At 41.2% G+C, this 12,626-nt stretch overlaps 1 protein-coding gene across 26 annotated transcripts in view; it reads left to right on the top strand.

Annotated features, from left to right (window-relative positions):
• The window catches only part of DCUN1D4 (defective in cullin neddylation 1 domain containing 4), an 84,291-nt gene extending 72,013 nt beyond the window's left edge, over positions 1-12,278 (top strand). For 21 of the 26 annotated variants that reach the window (XM_081590174.1, XM_081590184.1, XM_081590166.1 and 18 more), the window contains 3 exons: positions 6,514-6,618; positions 8,730-8,832; positions 8,949-12,278. In XM_081590174.1, coding sequence (XP_081446300.1) covers positions 6,514-6,618; positions 8,730-8,832; positions 8,949-9,004 — 264 coding nt within the window. In that variant the 3' untranslated portion in view covers positions 9,005-12,278. The remainder of the gene's footprint in view (positions 1-6,513; positions 6,619-8,729; positions 8,833-8,948) is intronic. The other 5 variants (XM_081590229.1, XM_081590221.1, XM_081590274.1 and 2 more) reach the window with 1 other exon arrangement.
• Positions 12,279-12,626: the final 348 nt, after the last annotated feature.

Genomic DNA, 12,626 nt, shown 5'->3' with positions numbered 1-12,626 from the left:
TTCTGAATTATCCTTTAACGCATTGCAGTATTCTTGAGGCTTCCCTGGTGGCTCAGATGGTAAAGAATCGGCCTGCAGTGCAGGAGACCCTGGTACAATCCTTGGGTTGGGAAGATCCCCTGGAGGGGAGGCTATGGCAACCCACTCCAGTATTCTTGCTTGGAGAATCCCCATGGACAAAGGAGCCTGGTGGGCTACAATCCATGGGGTCACAAAGACTCAGACACAGCTGAGCAACTTAACACTTTGACTTCACCCTTTAATATACCTGCAAAGAAACTATAGTACAATACCAGGAAAAGATAAAATGCCCATTTTTAACATCTCTCCACCAAAATTAAAGTCCTAAGGTTATGCTTGTTTTCCCCCTCACCTTAGAACCTTGTGGCCAATTAAAAATAACCCTTGATTGTAAAGTTTTATTATTTTTCTCCTAAGTTTACTTTGATTTGAACTTATGTATACTCGTACAGATGTCAGAGAATCGCGACACTTTAGAATTGAAAGACACTGTTGAGGACACTGGGTTCAGTCTTGTCACTGTGCAGATGATGAGACTGAGGGCCAGAGGGGAGGGGACAACACGAGGGCCTGAGCTCTGTCCCTGAGCCACACCACCTTCCTGACTCAAACTGTCACCATCCTGTGGTGTCCTGTTCCGGGAAGGTGCTGGGATAGAGACTTGGGCTGAAATGGCCAGTTCCTTCTGCAAGTGGAATTTTGTCTTGAATATTTTTATGCTTCGTGTTTTTCCCCTAATATACATATTATTATATAAACAAATGTATGGATTCCTATAAGTAAAACAGTCAGTTTTGGCTTGATTCCTTTAAAAGGACCTAGTGAGAATAAGATGGGGCAAAGAGAATGAGATAAAAGACTAAATAGAGTGGTATTTTTGGTTGTTCTGATGCTGGTTATTAAATATCAGTTAAATTTGCTTTTTCTATATTCTCTGGGGCGAAGACAAGGTACTATGCTGAAAGCCACAGAGGGAGTTGCCTCTTGGGGTTCTGAGAAAGGGTGAATGTTGAGCTGAGTGAGGCGCTGAGAACAACATCATCTCAGCCTGGCTGAGAGTTGACACCATGAATTGATGACCCACTCTAGGAGGTCTTCCAGCAGTGCATCCCACAGCCTAGGTGCAGGAAGGCGAGAATGACGGGGAGGACTAGGGAAGTTTCTAGGCTCGGTGGGGAGACGGGAGCTGAGTGGAGCCCTTCTGAGTGACTCAGGCAGAGAGGCTTCTGGATGGGTAGAAGGGGAGTTTTGGAGGGTGAGAGAGAAGAAGGGCAGTGAGCAAGAAAAGGGGAGGTTTCTTTAGGGGCAAGTCCTGGATTTTCAGCCCTTGCAGTGAAACTTTAAGAAGTTGTATCACAGGGTTTTGTGGAGGCAGAAGGTACTAGTAGGAATCCCCCCCTTCTTGAGAGGGGATCCTGAGATGGTTAGTCTGTTGTTAGAAGTTAGTCCTCACAGCCTGTCCCGTGATGCACCCAACTTTTCCAACTGCCAGTGGTTTTATTTAGTTTTTGAGGTGTTTCAGGAAGGTGCTAAGAGGTCACATGTTAGAGCTAATGTCTAAGTCACTTCCGTTTAGTGGAATGGTTGTGGATGTTTCTCATAGGATTTGCTGAGGAAAATTTTGTTGGCTCTTAGGTTCAACACCCTGTTACTAGAGAACTCTGTCCAACTTTAACCTGAGATCTGCTGTGACCATTTGATTCATTTCCTCTTCCAACTTGAGTCAGTTCTTATTTCTTAACCGATGTGTTTGTCTGATTTCCCTCTCCACACAACCCGCAACACACCAGACACACACGGACACACACTCCTCGCTACTTCTTCCTTATACTTTTATTGTAAATTATGAGGAAAACAGAAGGTGGGCATGGGTGAGGACAAAAGTAGGAAGAATATATGGTCATTTAATTCCAGGTTCGTTACTGTGGCCATCTTGTTGGCTTTACCTTTAAGGTTACCCTTTGGTTATTGCCTGAATTTGCTCAGCAATTGTTTGTAAAGTGAATTGAACTCTGAAGAGCTGAGAGGAAGGCAAATGGGTACATGATGAAATGCTCAGGTTTGGAATCAGACTCCTGGTTCAGACCCAGCTCTTATCGACAGTCATTTAACTCTTGTGCCTCAGTTTCCTTATTTATAAATTGGAGATTATAATAATGCCTCTCGTAATAGGCATATAATAGTCTCTCGTATTACACGAGTATTGAGTATAAGGCACTTAAAACAGTTTCTGGTTCAGTTCTCAATAAAAGTTAGCCATAAAATTAGGAATAGTGGTTGAATTTTTCTTCATTGGCATTACTTAGGTGCTTGTAACCCCCTGGTGGCTCAGACAGTAAAGAATCTGCCTGCAACACAGGAGACACAGGTTCAATCCCTGGGTCGGGAAGATCCCCTGGAGAAGGAAATGGCAGCCCACTCTAGTATTCTTGCCTGGAGAATTCCATGGACAGAGGGCCCTGGCAGACAGTCCATGGGGTCGCAAAGAGTTGGGTGTGACTAAGCGACTAACACAAACAAACCTTAGGTTTCAAATAATACCTTATCTTCCAAGAGTACAGTAATAGAATCTATACCAAATAAAATGACTGTGGAAAAGCTGTGCCAGTTGACAGATCTTTTTTGTTTTTCTTTATGTTTTAAAGGAAGTGTCAGTAGTTGAGCTTAATTAAGTAATTGCCTCACAAACATTGTTATTTGAGAACTATGCTGGGTAAATTCTCTAAGCATCTTGTTTTAGTTTCACTTTTCCCAGTGAGAGGGCACTCATGAGTTTTAAGACCTTTTTGCTTGTTTCTAATGTGTAATTAAAAAAAAAACAAACAACTCCCATTCAGAAAACTGATTTGCTGTGTTTTCAGCTTTGTAAACAACCACATTGATTCAAGTTCTTTAGCATTCTGTTTTGCCTTATGTTTGTTGAACTGTGATGAGGAAGAAGACTGCATTGTCTCTTTTTATTATGTAATCCCCATGGTTTCAAATAAAAATTCTGTGACCTGTATTACAGGTCTTCAGTGACAGTCTTTTGATTTCACATAGATTGTCACCAATTTCTTGATTGTCACCATGTAACATGTTTGTGATCATGGGCACTTATATATTGTTTCTTATATATTCTAGCCTCTCTTGAAAAATCTTATAGATGTCTTTTTTAATGTTGAAGATTTTCTTCTCTATAATTTTAGTAATTCAGCGTTCCCCTTTTTTCAAGTGCAAGTCTTTAAGCTATTAAAACTGTGAAAATTGGAAACTGGTCATCTGACAGAGGTCTGTGATACAGCGTATCTGAACATCTAGATGTTTGGAGAATCATTTTTGTAATATTATATTTATATTTACATATTTACAATTGATTAATTATTTTGTTTTAGTTCGTGTCACTTGTGCCATTTAAGAGAAAAAAACGCTTAACTTTCACATCTTACAGGAAGACCTGTATTTGAACAGTCTTACATAAACAAAAGCACTATTTGTTTTCATATTTGAACGTCAAATCAGAGCTTGATAAAACTTCATTGTTCACTACATTAGTGGTTAGTAGTCTTTAGCTTGAGGAGTGCATTCATTCCATATATGAAACATAGCCTTTTAGAATATTCAGAGTAGGATCCTTTGGTTTTACAGCTGCAAATAACATGTGTAACTGCTTCTAAAAATATGTGTTTAAGGAAAACCACAAAGCAGAATCTAGTTGTGTATTTTAGGGGTTTAATAGATCTTTGGTGTGTGTATGTGGAACCTGCTTGGTTCCTTCCTTACAATGAAAGTTGTTTGTTTTGTTGTCTTAGAAAAATGAAAGTTCGTGAAATACATACCTGCACGTTTTGTGTCAAGAGGTAGACAGGGAAAGCAGTTCTGCTGCTTTTCCCTGAGCTTTGATGGGCCTTTGGGGGGTGCTGGTTGGCTCTGGACAGTCTGTCTCAAGGGACTTGCTGCTTAGATTCTGACCCTGAGATGCCGAAGTCTGCCTCTTGCACCCTGATGCTCCACAAGCAGAGTCACAGGGTCAGTGTTGACAGCGTACTATTTGGATTTCCTTCGAAGGGCTTCTAGATGTTTTTAGCTATATTCCTTGGATTTGTTAAGGTGATTTAAAAAAAAAAAAGAAAACACTCAGTGTTGATGGCTGCTTCATAGCATCCTGGGAGATTCAGTTCACTTAGTTGGGAACACCTTTGAGAATGCCATTAGGATCACTGTCAGAGAACTCCCTGGGCGTGTCTCCACTTTGCTGTTTTGTAGACGTTTGCTCTGGGATCTCTCAGTTGTGCTGTCCCCAGGAATCCGCAGTGTTTGCAGTCATGGTCATTTGAATGTAGCCTCACATCCCCCCACAGGCAACACTGGTGATCAGCGAGATGCCACTGTTCAGATCGCGAGTGCCTCCATAATATCTCTCTCTTGTTTGCTAGGCAGAAGATGGTGTTAGTGATTGCGAGCTGCTGGCTGGCACCCTGGCAGAGCAGGAGTGAGTGAGTGCTGTTCAGCTTTCCGGCCCTGTGAGTCTGATGCCTTCCCTCCATGTTTTGGCATCGCTGCCAAACACATGCATTGCAATCCTTCATGATCACCAGTTTGTCAGATGGTTGCACTGTTACCAAGAGTCTGTCCAGGTCGTCTGTATCTTCTTTTCTGTCACCTTAGTGTATGTCCATTGTGATGGGGACGTGGATGGTGTTGGAAGAAGGCACAGTGTATATCAGGGCAAGACTGGCGACTTTAGGTCTAGTGAATGACTACAGGCTCCTCCAAGGGAGAGCATTTCCAGAGTGTCCATGCCCTCAGCCCAGCGTTGCCTGAGCTGTTGTTCAGCTGGGGCCTGGTCCCATGGTGCCGCGTGCGTTTTCAACAGGTCCCTGCTTTTCCTCCATGAGACTATGGAGGGTGCTCCATAGCGGAGTATGCTGCTGCTGCTGCACCCACGTGACAGGACAAGAGGAAGTTTTCTGTTTCCTTGCATAGTGCATTGCAGAAGCATGAGCCATGCAGTGCAACACACCATGAGGCTCAGGGGCAGAACGGGGGCTCCCACGGGGGCGCCCTTCCCACTGTCGTCCTCCCCTCGGAGTGAGCCCTGCACCCCTGAGCAGGGCGATGTATGTGGCCAGGGGAGGGCAGGACAGGCTGTGGAGGGCAGGCCCCTCCTTGCACTGAACTGTGGAGCCCTCCTCAGACTTAAGCTGTGTGGCCAGGACAGGACCGGGTAACTGAGAGCCATCTGACTCAGCCTGTGGTGGCATGGTCGTTGTGCCACACAACTGGCGCCGAAAGGCAGACCCGTCGCACATCTCCATTGTTGGCTATTGAGTGAGGCGCTTACGTTTGCTGTATTCTTTAAGTCCTTTCCTTGAAAATCAGTGTCAGGGCGAGAAATTCTCCTTGTTCTCAAGAGCACTTCACTGTTAGAATCCTTGAGGTAGCAGTTTTATCAGGAGGTATGTGTGGCTGCATATGTGGCCGGCACGGGGTCATGCATCCCCCTTAATCTGGTAAACATTTAGATTGCACTCCACATGAAACAACCAGGCACTTTCTCCCTTTGTAGAAAGATACTTTTGCAAACTTTCTTTAAAACTAAGATAGCACGCGGAGGCTAGCTAGCATTTGATGTCTAAGGTTACCATTCAAGGTCCCAGGTCCTCTGTCCTTTTACATAGAAACTGCCCACTTTTTAGTTCCCAAATGGAATCTTGTAAGAAAGATCAGTGAGAAATTAACATTCTTAATTGTAAATATAAGTAGAAGGAGCTTAATCTGCCTACATTCAGGTTTATGTAAATGTCTTTTCTGGATTCCCCATGCAATGTTGTCTTTCACTTGGCTGTTAGTTAGGGGTGTTCTGCTGAGAGATGTCACATGCAGCAAATTTAAGGTAAGAAGCACTGTAGCAGGTAGGCAGGTGGACATACTGCTTGCCCCCAGGGTGGGGGATGGGAGATTCCCCAGAGCCCCAGTGTTCATTATGAGCACCATTGAATTCCATCATTTTTAGGTACAAAAAAAAATTTACCAGTGAAATAAAATTGGTGGAAGAAAGATTTTTTTTCAAGGAAGCCTGATTCCTAAGCATGAAATTTGAAACCTTTAAACTCTTATTTAGTTAAGTTATAGGTTTTGGGGATCAGTAATTATGATGTTGATAATAATCATAAATGTTAAACAGCTAGTGATTGAATTATGGATTTTTATTTATCCCAAGAAATAATCATAGATAACAATCATATCCCATGAAATAGTCATAGATTAGGATGATCATTCAATTGATATGAATCTTTCTCACAGTAAAATTCTATAGTACAAAACTGTTTAATCCTTCCATTATGTCTGACCACCTCCCCTCCCACTACTTTAGTCTTGATTCAGGGTTTTTATGGTGTATGATACAGGAGCTGTTTACTAATTCCTCGCTGAAGTGAAATAGGAATTTGGATTGTTGAAACTGATGATTTGGGGGCACCTGGCTCATCCTTGTTTTTGTTTGTTAAACAGGAAAAGGACCAGCGAAGCCTAGACATAAACACTGCCAAGTGCATGTTGGGACTGTTACTAGGAAAAATCTGGCCCCTTTTTCCAGTTTTTCACCAATTCTTAGAGGTACTAAATTGTTATTTTGTGGAATGTGTGTTTGCTTGCTTAGAACTACCAAGTATACTTCACTTGATCCTTTTCTGTACTTTTCTGCTTGTCACACTTCTCTGCCTGTGGGAACTGTGGCGACATACTTACTGCCACTGAGCACATTCCCGAGTCCTGAGCGTCCCCCTGTGTACACTGCACACGCCCCCTGGCCCCCCTGCAAATGCTCCAGACAGCGCAGCTCTGGCCTTTCCTCTCTCGTCCACCTTTTAAAAGTTTTGTTTGTGTTTAGATATCCTACTTTTTATAACAAGAGTAAAACAAGATTTACGTTATTTTGTGGCTTTAGATGAAGTTCCACTTTTATGAAGTGAAGGTTAGAGAACAGCCATCCACTCTCTCACTAAATTCAGCCTGTAATATGTCCTTACCTACTCTTACCTCCAAGCAACTTGGGGACCTAGATCAATCTCAGTGGCCAATTCCTTCGGTTGGTATCTCCTGCAGTTTAAATTTTCTTCATGTTTGTGTTCGAAATAACCCAGCACTTCCCTCCATTGTTATCGTTTGTTTGCTCTAAGTATTAATGAGAGAAATTCTGAGCTGCTGGTTATTAGGAACTTGCTCTGATGGCAATGTAATAATACTGTTAAGGCCTGGACGAACCTGAGATGGAAGTCTGAGTTACTTGGGTTGTCATATATAGCCTCCTTCTTGCCTTCCAGTCCCCAAACCCCTTTAAAAATTGCTTTTTGCTTGAAAGGATGAGGGTGTTGGATCTTGGAGAAAATCCTGGACTTTACCATGACTCCACCTTCACTCTTGAAATAATCTTCCTTGCAACTTGTTGGTGTAATGGTCCAGAAAAACTTCCAACTGACAGGATTCTTTGAGAACTGTTATCAAAATTTGCTTTTAACATTACTAACTGGGATTCCTGAAGAAAGGTATGAAAACTAGTTTTAACATAAGAAGCACTTGTTTACATGACAGCCCATATTTACCAGTGATCTCTTCCAGTTTCTCTGACAACCCTCAGAAATGTTAGCTTTATTTGGAAAGTGAGTAGCAATGGGCTCCTGATCTCAGGAGGCTGGGCAGAATTTAAGGCCCGGTGTGAAGGTCCTTCTGTAGCTGAAAGACCTTGCTGCCAGCAGATTTGACTTCACACAGTTCCAGGAGCACCATCAGCTGTTTCACTGACTGGGTTTTGCTTTTAGTTGCTTAGAAAGTTGCACTTGTAGTCTGTGCTTTGTTCTCTCTCACACCAGTTTGCATTTTTCTATTAAAAGGACCCAGTAATCCTTTCATTTGAGCTTTTCTTGTGTCTGCATCCTCCAAACCATTGGCTCAACTCTCTTTGCTTTTTATGTACTTGTTTTCCAGTGTTCCCGATTTTAGTGGCAAAGATTTAAGAATTATTGGACTGGTTTTTATTTTTAGATCTTGATACAGAAATATTGTATTTTGAAATATGCATGTGGCCTTTTTCTGGTCTGGGAGGAAGAGAAAAACTATTTCATGGCTGTTCTTAGACCTTTTATGATGAGACTCAAGTGTTTGATTATTAGAACAGTAACTCTTCAGTGGCTGGACCTCCTAGTCCTGAGACTGCTTGCAGCAGTTAGCAAGGTCTCGTTGAGTAAACCCACAGCGGCGTGTGCTGTTAGCTGACAGCTTGACAGGAAGCATGATGTTCACGTCAGGGCCTGTTAATGGGAGCAACTCTTTATTTAGCACTTACTGTGTGCCACACACTCAATAAAGTGCTTTTCACAAATTATAGAACTTGTCTGTCTTAATCCTTACCAAATCTCTGTGAAATGGACATTATCCCTCTTTTACATAAAAGGGCTTTTGCCGTCTAGAAATTTCACTTCTAGGTATGTAAAGTTGTGTTTCTTTGATGCATTTGTTGTTTTATGTTGAGCCCCCATAATATTTTTGTAATGAAAATTATCATCCAAAGTTCCCCTCTCGCTATCTCTCACCTTTCTCCTAGAATGGTGCCTGACACACCCCAAATGGACAGTGTTAACCTTCGTGAGCTTTTATCAAGTTGATTGTCACAGCAGTTGAAACGGTCTGATTTGTTGTGTCAGTAATTCATATTATTTTTCCTCCACCAGCAATCAAAATATAAAGTTATTAATAAAGACCAGTGGTGCAATGTGCTAGAGTTTAGCAGAACAATTAACCTTGACCTCAGCAACTACGATGAAGATGGAGCATGTAAGTACTGGGTGGGTGTCGTTTTCCCTCCGCCGCCCACACATTTGCTCCTCAGCTCGTCATGAGAAGTCTCATAGCTGTGTTGTTCCCTCCCTCTCTTCTCTCTCTCTCTTCAGGGCCAGTTTTGTTGGACGAGTTTGTGGAGTGGTATAAAGACAAACAGATGTCCTAGGACTTTATGCATAGCAGCGAGAGAGTCACTGTTACCACAGTTATGTCAACCATTAGCCATAAATTGCTGTTTGTATCCAAGCGCATGCTGCTTTTCTTGCACTGTCTCCCTTTGGCAGGGACGTGTTGGTGTTTGCTATTGAATGGGCCAGCTCTGCTTGCTGTGTAGCATTGTTCTCTTGGAAGGCTGCTTTGCAGTTTGTATTTACACTACAGATTGGTGAATTTGCCAACGTCCTCACTGTGACTATGTGTATATTGCTGTTTAAATTTTGTATATGTGTATAAAAAAACAAAGCTTCACCTAGAGATTATTTCTGCAAAAATGTATTGTAAAATAATTTTTGTGGCATATTTCTAGTCCCTTTTTTCAAATGACCCAATTACACTTTTCTTTGGTCTCAAAATGTAGCATTTCAGAACACAAGACAGAACAGCTGTTACCATATGCAAATGTTGCCAGAATTAACCTTATTATTTAAGAGGCCAACTTTGGAAGGAGGTGGGAGTTGTAACTTTTCAGAGGCGTTATGCCAAATCTGATGTGGTTTACTTAAATATTAGCATTTTGAAATGATGAAAGTTAGAATAATTGAACATACAGACCCATACCATGCCACAAATCATTTCCACCATGCAGGATATAGGTTTTGATTTTCTAATGTTAAAGCTGTCATAGTTTGAACATAGGTACAGATGAACAAATTACAATTGCACCTTTTTTTCCCATTGGTTTTAAACCCTTGTACACTTTTTTAGTGCTTTTTCCCCCCCTTTTGCATTCTTCTAGTCAGTGTTTGATCTGCTGATGCTTTCTATGCCATTCTAAGTAAAATTTATTTTGCCGCCCCCATGAAAACCTAATGGTTTGCTGGCAATTTATAACTGCAGGGCACTTTTAGTTGTGGCTTGAATTTTTAGTTAAGCTTTCATGGCGTCTGATTTTCTAGTTTTGCGGGGGTCGGGGGGAAGAACTATATTGTAAGTGAGAGGTGTTTTGTTTTGTTTTCCTTTTTTTGTTTCTTTCATGCTAGGCTTTTCCTGGCAGAATGTCCATTGCAGGCAGTGGACACGACACCACCAGCATTGAGCTAAAAACTCTATTACATGGTAGGACCTTTCCTGGAGGGGCCGCTCGTCATTACCTGAGTAATATGTACAGAGAGGTGATAGCCTTTATTTATGTGGGTGAGGAAATAGGAGTAAATGGGACGGTATTTTTAGATTTGTATTTTATGGTGTTTTTTTTTCTTCTTTTCTTGTCTTAATCCTTCTCAAGGAAATGTATAAAAAACATGCTTCTCCCTCAACTCTCTGGTGCTATTGAATGACTTAATTTAGTCCCTAAAGTTTTGTAAGAACACAATAGTCAAATGACTTAAACCAAGTGAAAGCTACTGGTGCATTTGGGCAAGTGAATGCATAGTTGTGAGCAGAATCCATGACTAAACATGTGACGGTTGGAAGAGGTTCAGATTATTTCAAAACCTGGCCCCAAAACCTTTTGGGTCAAATGTGAACCTTTAAATGGCATTATATGAGTAAAGCACACAGACAGTGCTACTGTTTGACCATGATTTCACAGTTTCTTTGCAGACAGTGTTCAGATTTTCATATTTTTTTTTCCCTAACTGAACCACCAAAGACAGGAATTTTGTATGTATATACAGTGTGTGTGCATATACAAAATCATGATCTGGTAGAATGAAATTCACTTCCTTTTTCTACCAAATAGAAAGGTTTGGTTTGCTGTGAAATAAACCAGAAGTTTGAAAAACTCTGTAGTGATTAAGCATACTTAATCATTCCTTGTTTAGAAGCTGTAGACTCCCCTTCTACCTTACACATTCACACCAGTTTGCACAAATTTATCCCTGAAAAGAACAGAAGACGTTGACAGCAAGCACAGCTCCAGAGACCAGCATGTTGAAAGGGCTTCCGTTCCGACGGGTGCCTGTTCACTCCATTGGTGATTGGCTATAGGCAGATTCCAGTCTGTGGAGAACTTGATTCATTTTCAAAAGGATCCCATGAAGTTAACAAATCACACTTGAAAGGCAGCAGTTCTTAAATTTGATCAACTCTAGTTTTGTTTAAAGCAAATAGAAATCATCAGTGAAATTATTTTCAAAGGTACTTGTAAGAAACTGGAGAATTTTTTAACAGTAAGCACAGTTAATCCCCAAATAAGAGGATAGCTACAGGGAAAATGTTACATTTTAACACACAATGAACATTTTGATGACAGAGGTTTTGGAAAACCCAAGCAAAAAGTATTTCATGATGTGTAACATGGAAGTAAGTATTCCAAAAGGATGATCTTGCCTATTTAGAAAAGGCCAAATAATCTCTGAATTCCCTTGAAAAATAAATCTTTGTGACTGCAGCGTGCTTGCCCTTGGTTTCTGTGATTTTATGCAGTTATTTTTATGGGGAAGAAGAGCCAGAAGTAATAAGATATTTTTTCATAAAAATCTCCCTAAGTTACATAAGTTGAGCAGTCAGCAAGCACTTATTTATGGGCAAATGCTAAGTAAATGAGGGTGCCTTTTTCTGGTTTTTCCTTATCACCTACATCTCCACCCTTTCTCTCTTTCTGTCGTGTTTTGGCCTCCACGTTGCAATACTCTGTGATAATGGAATCCAACTTTTAGATGTTTACTATTGCGGTAGGTCGGAAATTGCATTATTTGATTTGCCGTAATCACCCTCTATAACGTTACGTGCAACTTATTTGGAGCATGACCTCTGAACTAAGTTTTTATAAAGCTGATTAGACAGACTTCTAGGATCTGGATTAACAACAGACTTCTGTTGCCTCTCAGTCTCCATCTTAACAGTGCTTTTGAAGTTTATACAGAAAGCTTTAAAAGTTAGTTTGTGCCCTTGGTTTTTATTCTTACAACTGCTAAAATACCTCTGTAAGCCTTATCTTTTATTCTTTCACATGTTGTATAATAAATGTATAGAATCCATTGACCAACTAAATTGTTGGGTGTCTGTAAATGAGACCAAAATGTGGGTTGCTTCTTTTCATGAAGTCATTTCTCTCTGGGGTTACTGTCAGTGAACTGCAGCTAACCTGTAACTGTGAATGCTTCGTGTCGTCAGTATTTGCATCACCTTCATAAATGTGTGCAAGTCCTGTGACTCCCAGCTTAACTGAAATATTGTTATGCCACCTAACTTGAGTACAGCAAACTGGTTTTAGGTTTTAATGGAATTGATGTAAAATGATACCCCATAAATAAAAAAGTTATTTGTGTTTGGTTTCAGAACTGATTTATTTTTCTCTTTTCTGACTTTCTCTTAAAAAACCCCTTAAGGTAGTTTTAAGCTTCCCTGGGTGGCTCAGATGGTAAAGAATCCGCTTGCAGTGTGGGAGACCTGGGTTCTCTCCCTGGGTTGGGAAGATCCCCTGGAGAAGGGCATGGCAACCCACTTCAGTATCCTTGCCTGGAGAATCCCTATGGACAGAGGAGCCTGATGGGCTACAGTCCATGGGGTCACAAAGAGACAGACACAACTGAGCGACTAAGCACAGCACACAAGGTAGTTTTAAAGTATTTCATGTATCATTGAGTCAGCCCCAAGGCTACAAAAGTGAGGCGAGAAACAGCTCC

This window comes from Giraffa tippelskirchi, chromosome 1 (assembly GCF_054371585.1).
Source record: "Giraffa tippelskirchi isolate mGirTip1 chromosome 1, T2T-mGirTip1v1.2.pri, whole genome shotgun sequence".
Classification (NCBI taxonomy): Eukaryota; Metazoa; Chordata; class Mammalia; order Artiodactyla; family Giraffidae; genus Giraffa; species Giraffa tippelskirchi.
Note: the sequence above shows the minus strand (reverse complement) of the source record. Positions and strands in the feature narration are given on the sequence as shown.